General features: G+C 35.0%; 1 protein-coding gene across 1 annotated transcript in view; it reads right to left on the minus strand.

The window, feature by feature from the left end:
- Positions 1–269: 269 nt before the first annotated feature.
- The window catches only part of LOC149220280 (purple acid phosphatase 18-like), a 24,003-nt gene continuing 5,754 nt past the window's right edge, over positions 270–18,518 (minus strand). The window contains exons 3-8 of the mRNA XM_089387036.1: positions 2,416–2,509; positions 2,045–2,336; positions 1,199–1,575; positions 796–984; positions 605–693; positions 270–450 (exon numbers count right to left, since the gene is read on the minus strand). Coding sequence (XP_089243162.1) covers positions 270–450; positions 605–693; positions 796–984; positions 1,199–1,575; positions 2,045–2,336; positions 2,416–2,509 — 1,222 coding nt within the window. The remainder of the gene's footprint in view (positions 451–604; positions 694–795; positions 985–1,198; positions 1,576–2,044; positions 2,337–2,415; positions 2,510–18,518) is intronic.

Genomic DNA, 18,518 nt, shown 5'->3' on the forward strand with positions numbered 1-18,518 from the left:
TATACCTTGCGAGATAATTTCACATGAGGATAGCAAGAACAGGGAAGAAAAATTCCCCGTGCAGCAGGCCACAAAAGGCAAACCTCTAATGAGAGATTGCTTATTACAAGTATTCCATTAAACGATCTATTCATGCGTAGATATAAATAGATCCCTTCTCGAAATGCCAACTGTTTATCCCGTCTTAAATGCTATACTTTTGAAATCAGTTTTCCTCTCATTTTCTGTCAACTTTCTTTGAGAGAGGATATACACCAAATATCTGCTGCTCAACAGCTGTTAGAACCACTAGCAAGGCTATGAATCCAAACCTCATCGGAAACAACTGCGTAGTCATCCTGGTTACGGTGCCATGTCCAATGTGCATGCGTTGCGTTGTAGATCACAAATTCACCGTGTCCAAAACTTGCTTCACGAAATAATGACAAAGGAGATTGCGGTGTCTTGTACCTGTTCTCATTTCACAAGAATAATTCATTAGTTTCTGCCCTCAGCGATTATTCTTTTCCAATTCAATTGCAAAACTAGGCCGATAATTAATTTCTGTTTTTTAAGCTCTATATGCTTCCAATAAAATGTTAATCTAAATTAAAAGGATTAATACACTAAAGCAAGGCCTTCTCGATTCCCCCCGTCTCCTATAGTGATATGCACAGATCCACATGGATTGGCTTCGTCCTTATATACCCGCGTCTGAAACATTCATTGCATGGTCAGCCCATCACCAAACAATTAGGGTTTTAGAAGAACCAATACTTTTGCAGTAGATTAAAGGAATTTGTGATTGGAACTTACAAAACGTTCATAAGCATGAACATGGCCAGCAAAAACAATGTCCACTTTTGCATCATGGAGCAATTCTTCCATGGCTTCCTTCATGTCATCACCCTCACCCTGATGAGCGGTATTTGTGTTATACCAGGGTGCATGGATCAGAGCAATAAGCCAAGGAGTCAGCTTCCTGTTCACTCGGGATAGGTCGCCCTGATTTCAGAAAAAAAAAACGAACCTTCATTCCTTTCGGACTATTTAATGGTAAACGGGCCCATTAAAGCATGAAGTGTACGATATTTATTAGTATTCAGTGTAGAAAAAATTGCTTTGTTATGCAATTGGGTGTTTAGAAGTTCACTAATATGTGCTAGCAATTAACCCTATGGAAACCAATTATGAGCAAATTTGTGAAATCTTTTCCTACCTTAAGCCATTTGTATTGGTGGGAATCCACCCCATAGTCTGCGTAGGAGCCCAGCATAAGTATATGTGCTCCTGCAACTTCAAAGGAATAATAGAGGTTCGAAGGGGAACCACTTTCTTTATATGGCATTTTCCATCGTGCATTATAGGCTATGAATGGCTCAACGAAGAACAGTCTCTTCTCCACCTCATGATTCCCTTCGGTGACCATCCATGGTCTGGAGCTAGCCAATGGCTCTACAATCCTGCCGAAGGAATCCCATAGATGTTGGACTCTATCAGCATATGAAAGATCGCCGGGCAAAAGTAACACATCGTATTTCATATGTCCCACATGCGCTAGGGTGGAATTTGTCCATCCCGTTTGTCCTAGGTCTCCTGCACAACATACCCAGAGAGCCCAGTGGGGAATTAATGATGGGGTAGATTATACAACCAGTGGAAACAATCATGATCTTGTTGAAAAGTTCGGTAAACTTTGTAGTTTGTTCGATAATGTGTCTGCCGTTTAGGGTTAACACTTTACTTAGTTTAGGGATATGAAGCTTGATTGATAAGTGAAGTGGTTACCCCAAAAGTAGCACATTATCAATTTTTTTAAAACAAAATATATATTATTAATTTCCAGTAAATTATATATATTTTGTTTGAAAGATCAACGCTTAGCCCATCTTCAGAGATATAAAGCTTGACTAATGGGTGAAGTGTTTACCTCCAACCTCCACGCATCATCAAACAAAATACACAGTTTACCAAAAGTTTTCATGCATGCCAAAAATAATACCAATCATATAAGATTAAAATGGATGCTGTATGTTTGGAGATAATGGGTTTTGCTGAGACTCACCCGCAACTGCAAACGCTATAGGAAGCTCGGCTGGTGGTGTTTTGAAGGAAAACTCTGGACCATGACCTCCGCAGCGATAATAATAGACAGCACTAGCTGCAAGCGGTCCAATTACAACGTTGTGGATGTTTGCAGATTTGTAAAAAATGTAACTATATTTAGTCTTTTCCCCTTTTGCAGAAAATGTGTATTTTCCACGAGAGGTTCCATACTCAACTATCGAGCTTACAGCGTCATCCTTTGTCACCCAAGAGATTCTCATATGATTCCTCCCTGAAAGAGAAATATGAACCTGCAAAACAAAGGCGAGACTATAAATGTTTTCTCAACATTTAATGCAAATAACGTTTATGATATTGATGTAATCTTACCTGTTGAGGAGATGTTGAGGAGATGTTGGTGACAGCAACTGATAATGTTGAACGAGGAGGAGGCCGCACATATGCTCCATATCCAATACGATATAACGATCAGAATACACAGTAAACGAAAACTCATTGTATCTGCACAAAGCAAAAAAGAAGAGGGCATCTTGTTGCTCGAAACAAAGGCAGTGCAGTGTGGGTTATGCAATTAGACGCCATATTTATTGATCGACAGGATGGAAAGCCGAAGTCGGAGCGGAAGGAGATCAGCATTGGAAATATTTTCACGATAACGGATATGCTAGAATCTCAGTGTAATGCATGTGTAAAATATATTTTCAACGCCCGTAGTGATGTCTAATATTACACTCTTGAGTTTTTCATTTTTGGTGATTACCCATCTCAATATCGTATAATTGAATTATTGCTTTGACTTTATTTCAATGTAGACAACCTCCTGCACATTTTGTGATGCATTTAACTTCGATTATTACATTGACCTATTTCACTGTCAACAACCTCCTTGATCACCTCACCACCTCCTTCGATTATTTCATTGATTTATATTATTTTGTGAAGGGTGCATTGAGTACAAAAATTAATTGTATTTATGATTGGATTATAATTAGGATTTTTTTAATGTAAAAAGATGGTTTGAGTTTTAAATAATTATTGTTTTTAAGTGGGAAAATTTATCATAATTTAGTGGTTAAACAAACAGTGAAGATAACTATTTTTACTACTATCCCTATATGCTGACTCATCATCTTTTTTATTGAAAAAAACCTAGCCACCTAGAATAAACTACCATTATTTAAAATAAATTATAATAAAGTATAATAAATTTGAATGAGATGCATCAACAATAAATATTTTAATCCGTCTTCTCAACAATTTGAAGGCTTAAACATTTCCATTAAATTCGAAGGTTTGAACATTTCGATAAAGAATTGCTTCATAATAATTGGTATCCTACCATAATATTACTCGACTTGGCAATCTAATCTTTCCAAAAAACATTTTTCTAGAAAAAAGTAGGCAATGAATAGTTTGGGAACTTGAGGACACATACTGAAATACTAGTGTTAAAAATTTACATAATATAAGTTTATAAATATAAGATATGGAAGTTATTGTTGTCGACTATTCTCAAAATGTTGTTCTAAGAAAAACAAAACTAACAAATATAGAAATTAACCTAACAAATATAGAAATTGAGTGTCAATATTTATATTTAGGAAAGTACAAAACATGGTATTTCATATTGAATTTTCAAAATCAGATTTGAATATTGGACATGTGGTAGTTTATATAATTTCACTTAACAAGTTTTCATAAAGTTATTATAGTCTTTTATTTGACATATTTAAATTTGGTCAACCACATGATATTTTAGAGAAGATATATTAAGTTAAAATAAGTCAAATTTTCATTTTTGTATTTTAAAAAGATTTTATAATCACATCAAGTGGAAGTTTGTTTAGCAAGATAATCTATAACATCAAACTTTTCAAAGATATCATATTTTGAAATTAGTTATATAACCTTTGAATGGAAGGTCCATTTTAGGTTATTCAAAATTCATTGAAAAGAGAAAACACAAGATAATATGTTGGAAAATGAATCACGACCATTTTGGAGAGAGAGGAGGGGAGAGGGAAGAGAAAATTAGTGTCAAGGCAAGGGAGAGAGAGATGGGGGTGAAGGGAGAAAGGGTGAAAAAGGGTAGACTTGGGAATTTAGAAAGAGAGAGGGAGGGAGAGATATAGAGTGATCATGTATGAGAGAGAGGGAAAGGGAGGAAGGAGAGAATGAGAGAAAGAGAGTGGGGAGAGAAGGAGGAAGGGAGGAAAAGGAAGTACAAGAGAGAGAAAAAAGGGTGAGGAAGCAGGGGAAAGAGAAAGGAAGGGAAGGGTAGTTATGAGGAAAGAGAGAGGGGGACCTCATCAACTTTATGCTTAGACCCTCTATCCAAGGGCCTTATTCCTTCCCTAAAACCTCTATCATACTACCCTATTCCTTCCCTATCCCATTTATCCTATGACCCGAATCATTCTCTACCCCTCTACCCTAAGGCTTGTTCCTACCTCTAGGAACCTACATTTCATTTATGCCTAGGTTTGTTCCCCCTTCATCATATATCCCATAGTTTCCTATCCAATAACCTTAGATCCTATCTCCAACCACAACTCTTAGTCCCTAATGCATTAGACCCTATCTCCCTTACCTTGGATCCTTCAAAAATGGATCCCAAATCCTTTTTACCTCTTCCACATAGTCCGCACCACCCTATGCCATCCCTTATCTATACCCACTCTTCCTTGGGAAAGAATTTTCATGGAATTTGTGGGATCTTTATAAACAACAAGGAAGGGGCATGACTATTTGTTCTTGGTAGTTGATAATTTTAGTAAGTTGTGTATTCTCATGCCCTATAAAACCACCAACAATGGAAAAAATAAAGAAACTTGTTCCTTATATAGGAATGGATGCACTTTGGAGTCCCAAGGAGAATCATTTCAAAAAAGGACACAAGATTTCTAGGTGAATTTCACACTACAATATGGGAGAAAATGGACACAAATTTGAAGAGTTATAGAACATTCTATGCACATATGGATGGAGAAAAGGAGTAGTCAATAGGAATTTGGTGCAATTTTTCATGGGTTAGAATTAGAATCATTCAAAGTGTCAAATGAAACTATTGTGTATATATAGCACTCTTATAATAGAGCAATCCACACTTCTATTAGAAAGTCCCCATTTGAAACTTTTTTTTGACAGTTTACACCCTCACCTTTAGACATTGCATATGGACAACAAGGAGAAGTGAGGAAGATGTTGCAGAGGATGCCTTAATGGTAGATTTTTTTTTTTTGAGAAGATTAGGAAAATCCATCTATAGGTATATGAGACATTGAAAAAAGTCGTAGGAAAAATACAAGGCCATGCATGATTAACATAGAATAGATAAGTCATTTAGAGTGGGAGATAGAGTATGGCTACAGTTGAACAAGGACAGACTACCGAATTCTAGTGAAAAATCAAAGTTATGTGATATGGTCCTTTGAGATAATGGAAAAGGTGGAAGATAATACCTATAGACTCAATCTAGTGGAATGCATGTGAATTTCCTTAGTAGTGAATGTAGAAAATCTATAAATCTATGAGCATTCAATGATAAACTATAGAGGAACAAGTCCTACATTGTGTAGAGGATTCAGCACTAGTTGTTAAAGCATAATTGACAGATGATACAATTTTGCAGAAGAGGTATATAACTACAAGGTAGCAGTAGCATGACCTTTAGTAAATTGGGTTGAAAGGAAAACTTCCAAACAAGGATAAATGGTACTCCAACACAAAGGCAGAGGAAAACTAGTTGGGTTGTGTTATGTTCTTTCCACGACTAGCTCCTTTAGCTAAACGGGGTAGTTAGAGGGGGGCCAGAGCCGCCCCTTCATTGCATCAATGCATAGCAGGGGGTCACAGGGGGTTTGAAGGGGGCGATTAGCCCCCCTCTATGGGGTTTGGGGAAGCGCCCCGAGGAAATTTTTTTTTGGACCTTATATTAGGTGGGCGAACCTACCTATGGTTTTGTGCATGGTTTTCGCACATGGTTTTGGGCGTGATGGTTTTCGGTCCATGGTATTGGATGCTTTGGCATGTATGTATATGTATTGTAACATTGAAAGGAACATAATGAAAAATCAATCTGGTAGTCCCGGTTTTGGGATCCAAGGGAAAATCTCTATGTATATTTGTTTTATGTGTTATTCTCTTGCTATTGTTTATTTTCTGTGTTTTAGAATTCATATGCAAGTAATTTTTGTACAGGGTTAAAACTTACATTTGGTATCGGATCTATTTTGGCTTCAAGGGGATGCCTTTGTTGATGAGGGGTTTCGCTCGGGCCTATGATAGAACCTATTCAGTGGGAGATCTACGGAATAGATTATGGTGGTGAAAGAAGATGGTGAGCAATGGAAAGATAGAGATCGAGAAATTTAATGGTCAGATTTTGAGTTGTGAAAAATCAAGTTGGAGGATCTGTTGGTGGATAAATATTAGTGGATCGCAGTAGATCTGGGTACTAAACCAACATGAGTGTCTGATGAAGAATGGAACAAGTTGGATCGAAAGGCAAAGAGAACAATACAATTGTGTGTCTCAGATTTAGTATTGCTGAATGTATTAGGGGAAGCGTTAGGGACTTTGTACCAGTCTAAGTCTCTCATGAGTAAACTATTCCTACAAAAAAATATGTATAACCTGAGGATGAAATATGGAGACTCGGTGACAAAGAATCTAAACGCATTTAATATTGTGGTAAGTCAGTTATTATATGTTGATATTAAAATTTCAGATGAAGATAAGTGCATCAGTTTGTTGTGTTCTCTACCATATTCATGGGACAGTCTAGTTATTGCAATAGGTAGCAATGCAACTGCCTTGTAGTTTAATGAAATAGTTTAATCCTTTCTCATGGAGGAGATGAGACAGAAAAATATGGAGAGGCAGAATGGTGATGCCTTGTCTGTATTAGGACGGTCCCAGAACAGAAACAAAAGTAAGTCATCGAGTGGGAGATCTTAATCTAGAGGGAGATCTAAATCTCCAGGAAAACCTGTAAAGGTGTGTTGGAAATGTGGAAAAGAAGGGCACTACAAAAAGGACTGTAAATCTAAAGCTACTGACAAAGGAAAGGGATCTAATGATGCTTCTTCTATAGAGGCAAAAACCACCTCAGATGAAGGTGTGGATGTGTACTTAGCTTCTTCAAGTACACATGTAGATCACGAGGCATGGTTGATTGACTTAGGTGCATCCTTTCACTTCACTCCCCATAGAGAGTGGTTCTACAAGTATGATAAATATTATGGTGGTGATGTCTTCTTTGGGGATGATAGGAAGGCTAGAATCATTGGTTGCAGAAAAGTAAAGTTGAAGTTGCAAGGTGGAAGGATTAGTACGCTTCTAGGCGTTTTTCATATTCCTGCATTAGCCAGAAATCTAATTTTTGTAAGCAAGTTGGATGATGTAGGTGTAAAAGCAGTGTTCAAAAAAGATACATGTAAGATGGTTTGGGGAGCACAGACCATGCTATGACACCAAAGGCTTGGACATATTGGAGAGAAGGGCCTTCGAATACTTTATGGTAAAGGTATGGTAGAAGGTATGACTAATAGCTCCCTGGATTTTGATTTCTGTGAAAATTGCATATATGGGAAGTAGAATCGAGTGAGTTTCCCCTCTAGTGGTAAGAGGGAAAAACAGATATTAGAGCTTGTGCATAGTGATGTGTTTAGAGTCCTTGTGAAGGTTCCATCACTGGGTAAGTATGTGTACTATGTATCATTTATAGATGACTTCTTAAGGCATACATGGATATATTTCCTCAAGAAGAAATCTGAAGTCTTTGATAGGTTTAAATAATTTCAAGCTCTGGTGGAAAACCAGACAGAGAAGAAGATAAAGGTGCTGAGGATAGATAATGGTGGAGATTTTTGCATGAAGGAATTTAAAGAATTCTGTAAGAAGTGTGGTATAGCATGACAGAATACTACTCCATACACACTTTAGCAAAATGGAGTTTCATAAAGAATGAACAAGATGTTGATGGAAAGGGCAAGAAGCATGCTCAGTGGTATTGGGTTAGGACAAGAATTCTAGGTAGAGGCAGTGGAGAGAACATGTTACCTAGTCAACAGATCACCTTCATTAGTGTTGGAGGATAAGACTCCACAAGAGGTATGGACTGGTAAGAAACTCTCTCCTTCACATTTGAGGGTATTTGGATGTGATGCATATGTACATATGTTCCAAAGGAGAAAAGAACGAAGTTTGATAGTAAATCTGAAAAGTGCATTTTTATTGGGTATAATGATGGTTTAAAAGGTTATAATATTTGGAACCCAGTAAAAATGAATGTTGTGTATAGCCAAAATGTGGTGTTCAGAGAGGTGAAAGATTTTATTAAACATGAAGTCCCATAGAAGGAACCTGAAAAGATAGAGTTTGAGATAAAGGAAGAAGAATCAGACTCTACATCAGAAGAGGAATGAAAAGATGAAGAGCCACAAACTCTGGTTGTGAGAAGATCAGTTCAAGAAAAAAGGAAGCCAAAAGGGTGTAGTCCATCTACTTTCTGTTCAAATTTTTCTTTATCTATTACTGATGATGATCCTAGAACTGTGAAGGAAGTAATAGATTCATAGGATGGAAAACTCTGGAAAGAAGCCATGGTTGATGAAATGACAACTTTGGACAAAAATGAGGCTTGGGATTTGGTGGATTTGTTGACTGGAAGGAAACCCATTGGCAAGAAATGGGTGTTCAAGAAGAAGACAAATGAAGAAGGAAAGGTGGAGAAATACAAAGCTCGATTGGTAGAAAAAGGTTATTCCTATGTATCGGGAATTGATTTTGGTGATATTTTTTCTCATGTTTCCAAGGTAGATTCTATTAGATTATTGTTATCTATTGTTGTTGCTTTTGATTTTGAGGTAGAACAGATGTATGTGAAGACAAAATTTCTTCATGGGGACCTAGAAGAAGAGATCTACATGAAGCAACCTGAAGGTTTTGTCGTGAAGCATAAGAAAGAACTGGTATGCAAGTTAAAGAAGTCTTTGTATGGGTTAAATAGTCACCAAGGATGTGGTATCAAAAATTTGATACATTTATACAGGGACTTGGCTTCACCAGAAGCAAAGGTGATCATTGTGTGTATTTTAAATTAATTGGTGATCATGTTATTTATTTGGTCTTGTATGTGGATGATATGTTGCCGGTTGGAAATGACAAAGAAATTATCCAAGATTTGAAGACCCAATTGTCCTACAAATTCGACATGAAATATCTTGGTGCTGCAAACTATATTTTGGGCATGGAAACTAAAAGAGATCGGGAAAAGAGAAAGCTCTGGTTAAACTAGAGGAAGTATGTCGAGACAATACTGCAGAGGTTTAATATGTAGGATAGTAAGCCAGTGAAGGTTCCTATTCATATAGGTGTAAATTTATCTGCTAAACAATGTCCCAAGACACAAGAAGAAGAAGATGACATGTCCCATGCTCCATATTCAAGTGCAGTCGATAGCTTGATGTATGCAATGGTCTGTACTATACTAGACATTGCACATGCAATAGGAGTATTGATCAAGTTTATGTCAAAACCAGGGAAGGAGCATTGGGCAATAGTGAAGCAGGTTTTCAGGTATTTGTGTGACACTAGTGATTATGGTTTGTGCTACCAAGGAAGACCATGATTAGATAGAGTTATGGATATTCATAGCTTTGTTGATGCAGACCTGGCTGGAGATCTAGATCAAAAAAGATCAATAAATGGGTATGCATTTAACCTATTTGGCATGTGCAGTCAATTGGATGAGTAAGAAACAATTTGTAATGGCACTATCAACTATAGAGGCAGAATACATGGCAACCACTCATGAAAGCAAGGAAGTAGTTTGGTTGCATAGATTGTGTTCAAGTATGGGGTTAGTACAGGGATCAATAAGGATAGAGTGTGGCAGCCAACGTGCAATTTTCTTGGCAAAGAACCCTGCTTACCATTCAAAGACAAAGCATATTGATGTTCAGTATCACTTTGTGAGGGATATGATAGAAGGCAAAAAGGTGTTGTTGTTAAGGTGGACACTTTAAAGAATACTCCAGATGCATTGACAAAATCTATGAGCTTTCAGAAGTTCTCTTGGTGTAGAGAAACAATGGGTATTGTGGGGCTAGATAAATGACTAAGCTCTCATGTGGCCCCCTGTGCAAAGAAAACAACAAGTGGGAGAATGCTGGGTTGTGTTATATTCTTTCCACGACTACCTCCCCTAGCTAAATCGAGGGGTTAGAGGGGGGTGGAGCCCCCCCTTCATTGCACCGATGCGTAACGAGGGGGTGACAGGGGGTTTGAGGGGGGTAGTTAGCCCCCCTCTATGGGGTCTGGGGCAACGCCCCGAGGAATTTTTTTTTTGGACCCTGTATTAGGTGGGCGGACCTACCTATGGTTTTGTACATGGTTTTCGAACATGGTTTTGGGCGCGATGGTTTTCGGTCCATGGTATTGGATGCTTCAGCATGTATATATATGTATTGTAACATTGAAAGGAACATAATGGAAAATCAATCTCGTAGTCCTGGTTTTGTGAGCCAGGGGAAAATCTCTATGTATATTAGTTTTATGTGCTATGCTCTCACTATTGCTTATTTTCTGTGTTTTAGAATTCGCATGTAGGTAATTATCTACGGGGTTAAAACCTACAAAAAATTCTTCACCTCATTTAGTAAAAGATTTTGCCGACGAAAATCCTCCGAAAATGGGGAGAGGTATGATTCACATTGGATCATTATATTATTTTTCATCCATAATGATGCTTTTAGATTAGAAAAAATGGAGGAAATATCTCAGAGAACCATTTTTTCTAGCATGTCACGCTTTGGAGAATTGGAGTTCTAAACCTTCAAACGGAAGTTTGAGGAATTTCCTAATTTCTTGGGGGGTCAAAAAACTCTCTTTTGCACAAGACCCTATGGAATTTATCTTCATTCAGATACCCTTAAAATGGAATGAGAAATTCATGAGAAAAATTTATGTTTGCAAAATTTTTCCCCTTGAAAGTTGAACTTCCTCTTTTGACCATCATGATTTGAGAGAATGCCACTCTAACCTCACTACTCATGGAGAAGGGACCAACCACATGAATATCATGAATAACACCCTATACGGGTTAATATTGTAACTCTACTTAAGAGTTTACGGAGTTAAATCTTAACCACTAATAGGCCATCAGTTTATGTTATAATTGGGCCACTATGAGGAAAATGGATTTGATTCTCTTCTACTACATTTTGTTGCATATTTGAGAAAAGTAGTTGAGATTCAAACAAAAGAGAGAAAAATATAAATGGTGTGTGTTTTGTATCATCCTATGGGCCATATGTCTCACTCATTTGTATTTTCACCATTTTCCATTTAGAGAAAGAGAGAGTAAAGTAACCTCACCTTCCATCTAGGCTTTTTCTCAAATAGATTTCTTAGATCATATCTTGGGGTCTTGTGCCCTATGAGTAATTTTTTTTAATATGTTCACTATTTATGAATCTGTATATTTTTCATACTTAAGAAGAACATAATAACTTAATAATCTAGAAATATAAGGAAAGATTAACCCGCATAGTATAGATTTGGATTTTTCAATTTATTTTTATCAAATATGTCATGACAAACTATCTAGTGGAATACTCATAGCAGATTATGCATCAAGTTATTGAAGGAGTAAAAAGTTAACCAAGAGTATACTATCAATTTGTGTTATAAATGGACCACAAACGAGGAAAGGGGTTCAATTATGTTCTAGTGTATTGTATTCCATAGTTGAGAAAGTAACTTAGAGTGCATAGAGAGAGGGAAAAATAGAGATGGTTTGTATTTTGAATCATCCAATGGACCATGGGCCTTACTCCTTTGTATTTGAACCATTTTAAATTCAAAGAAAGAGAGAGAAAGGAAGCCTTACCTTCCAGTTGGGTTTTCTCCTAAAATCATTTCCTAGATCATATCACAGTGTCTTATGGTTTATGAGGATTATTTTTATTTTCTCTCTATCCTTTTGTACTTTTATATTTTTCATACATCAATATGTATGAAAAATAACATGTTGATCCTATCTTGATCACTACCCCTCTCTAACTCCCACCCACAGTACCCTTCTCTCTTCCACCCCTCTCTAACTCCCACCCTCACTACCCTTCTCTCTTCCACCCCTCTCTCTCCCTCCTTTTCCATGAGGGAAGGAGAATATGGAGAGGAAGAGAGAGAGAGATGTGAAGATAATTTTCATAATATAAATCCACATATATATATATATATATATATATATATATATATATATATATATATATATATATATATGGAAACTTAAGTGAGTTTTTGTTTTTGTAAATTAATGTTTCTCACTACAAACATGAGCATTCTAAATAACCAACATATTTCTTACAATAAATAATTGATATTTTTTAAATCCATTTTTTAGAATAATTCACTCTTTAATATATAACTATTATTTTTGGGGGATACTTACCATTTTGAAATTCTTCACCATCTGAACACTCTTGAATGGTAGAACAAGTTACTAATCAACCTATGTACCTCGCTTTCCTATAAGTAAGGTGGAATTGTGTGGACAATTCTTACAAGAGCTTCTCTAAACATTCCCATCATCATTCCGACACACTATATAGTTGTAATGGTTGTTGTTCGAGGTTTTCCTAGTCAAATATTTTAGTCTTTCAAGGGAAATTTCAACTTTTCTGGTTTCTTTCCTATATTACATTCGCTAGTCAATCCTCTAAGTTTGTTTCCCTATGGGTGGACAAGCCAAACTTTGATTACAATAATTAGTAATTAGATTTATTATTGGGTGCATCCAATGTATCTTTCTTTCCTAGATAGATTATCTAGAATCCATGAAGATTTTTTGGATTGTATAAGATCTATGTACATATTTGAGATAATTTAATAGATCAAATTAACTCAAAAAAATATTGCAATTAATATATCTACTATAATTATATTTATCTATAAATTTAATATATTAAGCATAATGCATTTGTTTTTAAGATAATAAATACAATATATTTATTCTGAAAATGCAAATGCTTAATAAACAAATATTATATCATTTAGATCCTAAATATATAATTTAATTATCCCTTTTTCTTCGACTCAACTTATACTTTTGAGAATCAAATATAGGTGGTTAGGTTGATACCCATTCCTCCCAACACTCAAACCAAATCTAATTAAAAAATCCCCATTTACTATCAATTAAATTAATTTTATCAGATGTTGCCACCAATAAATAAATAATTAAATTATTTAAATAAAATATTTTATCATATTAGAAATTAGTCATAATTAGGGCTTAAAATAGATATACTTTAATTTATGTATGGTTTAAAAAGACTTGATGATTAAAATCATATGCTTTTTTCTAAAATATCACAAATCCAAATCTAAGACGAGCTAAATTATGTACATTTTATATAAAAATTCAAAAAGTAATCTTTCTCCTGCAAAAAAATTTAATTCTAGATTACATAAAAATAAATATATTATATAAAAGCACATCTCTGTATATTTCAATGAGTATAATTTTAAAATATAATTATATATTATATAAAGTTATCTGTCTATCTATAAAGTATAAAGTATACACATCAAATTCACATTGTATTCCTTAATTATAAAATATTACTTTTTACATTGTATTCACATTTTGAATGACCGCATTAAAACCAACATATTTCCATATATCTTTCTTTCGGCTGGATTGAGTTGTAAAATGCTTAAATAAAGAGATTTTATAACATAAATTAATTAAAAGCTGTATATTGTTTACTAAATTTAAAAGATTCATATTGAACCAATCCAATTAATTAAATATCTATTAAAAATAGTATCAACAAAATCTTCAAAATTTGATTCCCACCTTTCAAATCGTCGGGGAAAGCGTCTGCCACGGATTTGCAAGATTGACAAAGCCAACTCTATTGTTTCTCGTTATATTAGATATGTTTTCTATTTTTGGAAATATGTCGATAGTGTTTTTAATAAGATTGTAAATTTTAGTGGTATAAAATGTGATGTTTAAATATTTAAATGAGTACACAATTATATTTATTAATGTGATTTATATATGATGGTTGTTAATTTTATATGTTGATTGGTATATAAAAAGTGGAAAATGTTGCTAATAGACATATATTAATCATATTAGTAAATTTAATTGTGTTAGTTGACATCCTACATTTGGGGTGGATTCATCATGGTTGACCATGGTTGAGGAGAGTTAATGAGGTTGACCATGATCAAGCTTACATTACTGTGGTTGTTAATGTTACATTAATGTTACAAAAATGGTTATATTAATGGTTGAGATGGTTGATGGGGTTGACCATGGTTGAAGATGGTTGACCATTATTGACCATATTCAACCATAGAAATCTTGATTGACCATTATGGTTGACCATATTCAACCATAAAGACCTTGGTTGACCATGTTCGACCATTCTAACCATGGTTGACAATGGTTAGGCATTAAGAGTCGATAGAGCATGGAATGTTCTAGGTTGATTATGGTTGACCAAAGATGACCATACTTGATCATGATTGATAATGGTTGATAATTTTTAATGATGGTTGATCATGGTTGACCATATTCAACCATAGAGACCTTGATCATGGTTAGCCATAGAGATATTGATTGGCCATTATGCTTGACCTAATTCAACCATAGAGACATTGGTTGATCATGTTCAACCATTCTAACCATAGAGATCTTGATTGACTATTATGGTTGACTATGGTTGATTGTGACCGACCAATGATGACCATGGTTAACCATGGTTGACCATATTAAACCATTGTTCAATCACGAAGACCTTGATCATGGTTGATCCTGGTTGACGATATTCAACCATGGTTTATCATGGCTAACGATACTCAACCATGGTTAATCATAGTTGACCATCGTTTATTATGGTTGGCCATAGAGACATTGCTTGACAATTACGTTTGACCATATTTAACCATAGAGACCTTGGTTTACCATGTTCAACAATTATAACCATAGGATATTGATTTACCATTATGGTTAATCATGGTTGATTGTGACTACCCAAGGATGACCATGGTTAGCCATGGTTGACCATATTTAACCATGGTTGACCCTGGTTGATCTTGGTTGATTATGCTTGAGCATATTCAACCATGGTTGATCATGGTTGACCCTAGTTGATTATGGTTGACGATATTCAATCATGGTTGATCATGGTTGACCATAGAGACATTGATTGACGATTATGCTTGACCATATTCAACCATGAAGACCTTCGTTGATCATGGTTGATTGTGACCGACCAAGGATGACCTTAGTTGACTAAGGTTGACAATGTTTGACTTTGGGCGACCATGGTTGACTATAATTGAATATGTTTGAGTTATGTTGACCAAAGACAACTATGAGTGAAGAAAATTACCTATGGTTTAATATGGTAAACATAGGGTTGACCAAGTTTAATCATGGTCAATTATTTAAACATTGACTATAAAGGTTGACTTTGTTTGACTAATGTGGTTCACTATGTTTGATTATTAGTATTAATTAATAATATTAATAGGTGATTATATTTGTGAAGATTTGAAGAGTGTTGACTGTCAAACATAGTCAATCATAGTCTAGCATAGTAAACCACATTAGTAAATGTGGTTGAGTAATTTTGTAATGTCGCATTGTGACATTGGATAAATTACAATGTAATGTAACATTGCAACAATGTTTTTCACATTGCGATGTTGTATAGATTTATGTACCATTCTCACATCACAACATGTTTGATTATTAATATTAAGTGATAATATTAATTGGCGATTATGTTTAACTAAAGTTGAAGAGTGTTGATTGTCAAACTAGTCAAACATAGTCAACAACATTATTAAATGTGATTGACCACATTTTGTAATGTTGCATTTCGACATTGGATAAATTGCAAAGTAATGTAACATTGCAACAATGTTTGTCACATTACAACATTGGATAAATTGCGATGTAATGTAACATTTCAACAATGTTTCTCTCATTGCGACATTGGATAAATTTTATACCATTCTAAAATTGCAATATTAATATTATTATTTAGTCAACTTTATTAATATTTATATTGTTATTATTAAATATTTTTAAATCTTGATTATGACTGACTAAGGATGTCCTTGGTTGACTAAGGTTGACAATGTTTGGCTTTGGTCAACCATGGTTGACTATAATTGAAAATTGTTGAGTTACATTGGCTAAGGATGACTATGAGTGAACAAGGTTGACTATTGTCAAATATGGTAAATATAGGGTTGACCAAGTTTGATCATGGTCAATTATTTAAACATTAACTATAAAGGTTGACTTTGTTTGGCTATGTTTGACTAATGTCGTTGACTATATTTGACTATTAATATTAATCAATAATAATAATAGGCGATTATGTTTGATTGAAGTTTAAGAGTGTTAAGTCCCTATAATACTAGTGATTTCCCCATTACTATTGTCATTGTATCCCTTATTGTTATTTTTGTGCCCTTATATTATTATTGTTAGATCGGCTTGGGTTATATTGTGACCCCTTAGACTCCTATATATAGAAAGGAGGTTTTGTCATTTGTATCATCCAATAATTGTTCATTTGTGTAATGTAAAGGAGGTTGCCCCTCGAAGAGGCTAATTTCTAAGGCGTTGATCTTTCTTTTCTATCTTTTTGTGAGCTCGTTTCTTAACATTTGGTATTAGAGCTTGGATTCTAGGGTTTTGCTGCTCCAAATAGGTCATCGTGGAATTTTCACTATAATTGTTTTGCTGGGATGTTTTAGAAGCTAAAAATAAAACCCATTTGAGCTGAAATCTCTTTGCACCTCGGGTCCAAGTTTCATATAATTGTTCACTATATGTTTGGAGATATGATCCAAGGAAGTTATGGTTTTTGCAGGATCCCAAATTATGTCTCAAACATGTGACTTAGGGAAAATCATCCTAACTTGTTTTCTGAGCATCAAATTGAAATTTCGTAAGAAGTTATAGAAATAATATGCCATGTAGTTTTATGTTTATCGGTTTCAGGTCCTAAGGTCAAAACAGTGACACGTGGCACTTCGTACAAGCTCGCTCTACTGAGCCAGTCTATAATCATGTCAGCGTGGGAGATTTGGAATAACTCTTCATTGGAGAATCCAATATTGATCAGACTTGCAGGGTTAGAAACAAGACTTAGAGGGTTACTGCAAGAAGAAATTGTAGAACTTGGAGATCTGAAATTTTAGAGATACAACCAATTCAATATTGAGCTCCTACAAAGTGAAAAAAGGTGTGTAGTTTTTTTAAATTTTTGCATAAGTTTTCTTTGAAAAATTAGTTTGAAGGAATTCAAAGGGAATAGTGAAGCATTATTATTATTAATATTGCCCCGAAGAAAGAAAATGGAAACACCTAGTAAGGAACCTGAAAGCTCTGGCATGACTCATGAAGAAGAGGAAGAAATGCAACATGATATATCAAAATTACGAGACCAAGTGCAATAAAATTCACTCTCACAAAAAGTAACAAAAGCTAAGATGGATGCTTTAAACAAATACATAGAAGTTAAGATGTATGGCGGGGAAGCTAATATGGGTGGTTTAAAGAAAGGCGTAGAAGCTAAGATGAATGATGTGGAAGCTAAGATTGATGGCGTGGAAGCTAATATGGATGATTTAAAGAAAGGCGTGGAAGCTAAGATGGAAGACTTAAAGACACATTTGAAAAAGTTTCTACAAGAAATTCTTACTAATGGCGAAAGGGTATTAAAGGAAACTCATGATGAGAACAAAATAAATGTTAATCATTATTTCATAGACTCTAATGTTAGATCAAAGATCCACCATGTTCCAAAGATTGATATGAGGAAGTTTGATGGAAAGGATCCCGTAACATGGGTACTACAGATGGAGCAATTTTTTGATCTCCATAATGTTCAAAAAACACAAAAGGTACGCTTTTCAACTTTATATTTGTAACCAAATCAGTTTGTATGGTATTGATGGCTTTTATCTCATAAACAAATTGTCACGTGGGCTATTTTTACAGATGAAATGATAGTAGATTATGATGATACAAAAAACAACACTTTTTTTAGCTAATTGATAAATTTGAAACAAAAGGGTTCAATGATGGAGCACATTGAGGACTTCCAAAAATTGAATATAAGGGTAAAAGATATTCCAAAGGAGCATAGGATTGATGTGTTCATAGGAACTTTAAAGGATAACATCCAACATGACGTTCGCCTTTGGGAACCTGATCCATTGGAGAAGGCATTCAGGTTGGCAAGAAAAATGTAAAGCAAAATTATGGCAATAAGGAAGCTAACCACTTACAATCATAAATATGGAAGTGTTGTTGCCCCTATCCATCCACAACCTAGAAGGTTGACACCTCGACAATTGGAAGAAAAAGGGAGTGAAAATGGCTTTGTTATAGTTGTGATAGCAAATACAATAAAGGTCATAAG

Source organism: Pinus tabuliformis, chromosome Q (assembly GCF_031772625.1).
Source record: "Pinus tabuliformis cultivar Carrire ecotype Pingquan chromosome Q, CPIR1, whole genome shotgun sequence".
NCBI classification, from domain to species: domain Eukaryota; kingdom Viridiplantae; phylum Streptophyta; class Pinopsida; order Pinales; family Pinaceae; genus Pinus; species Pinus tabuliformis.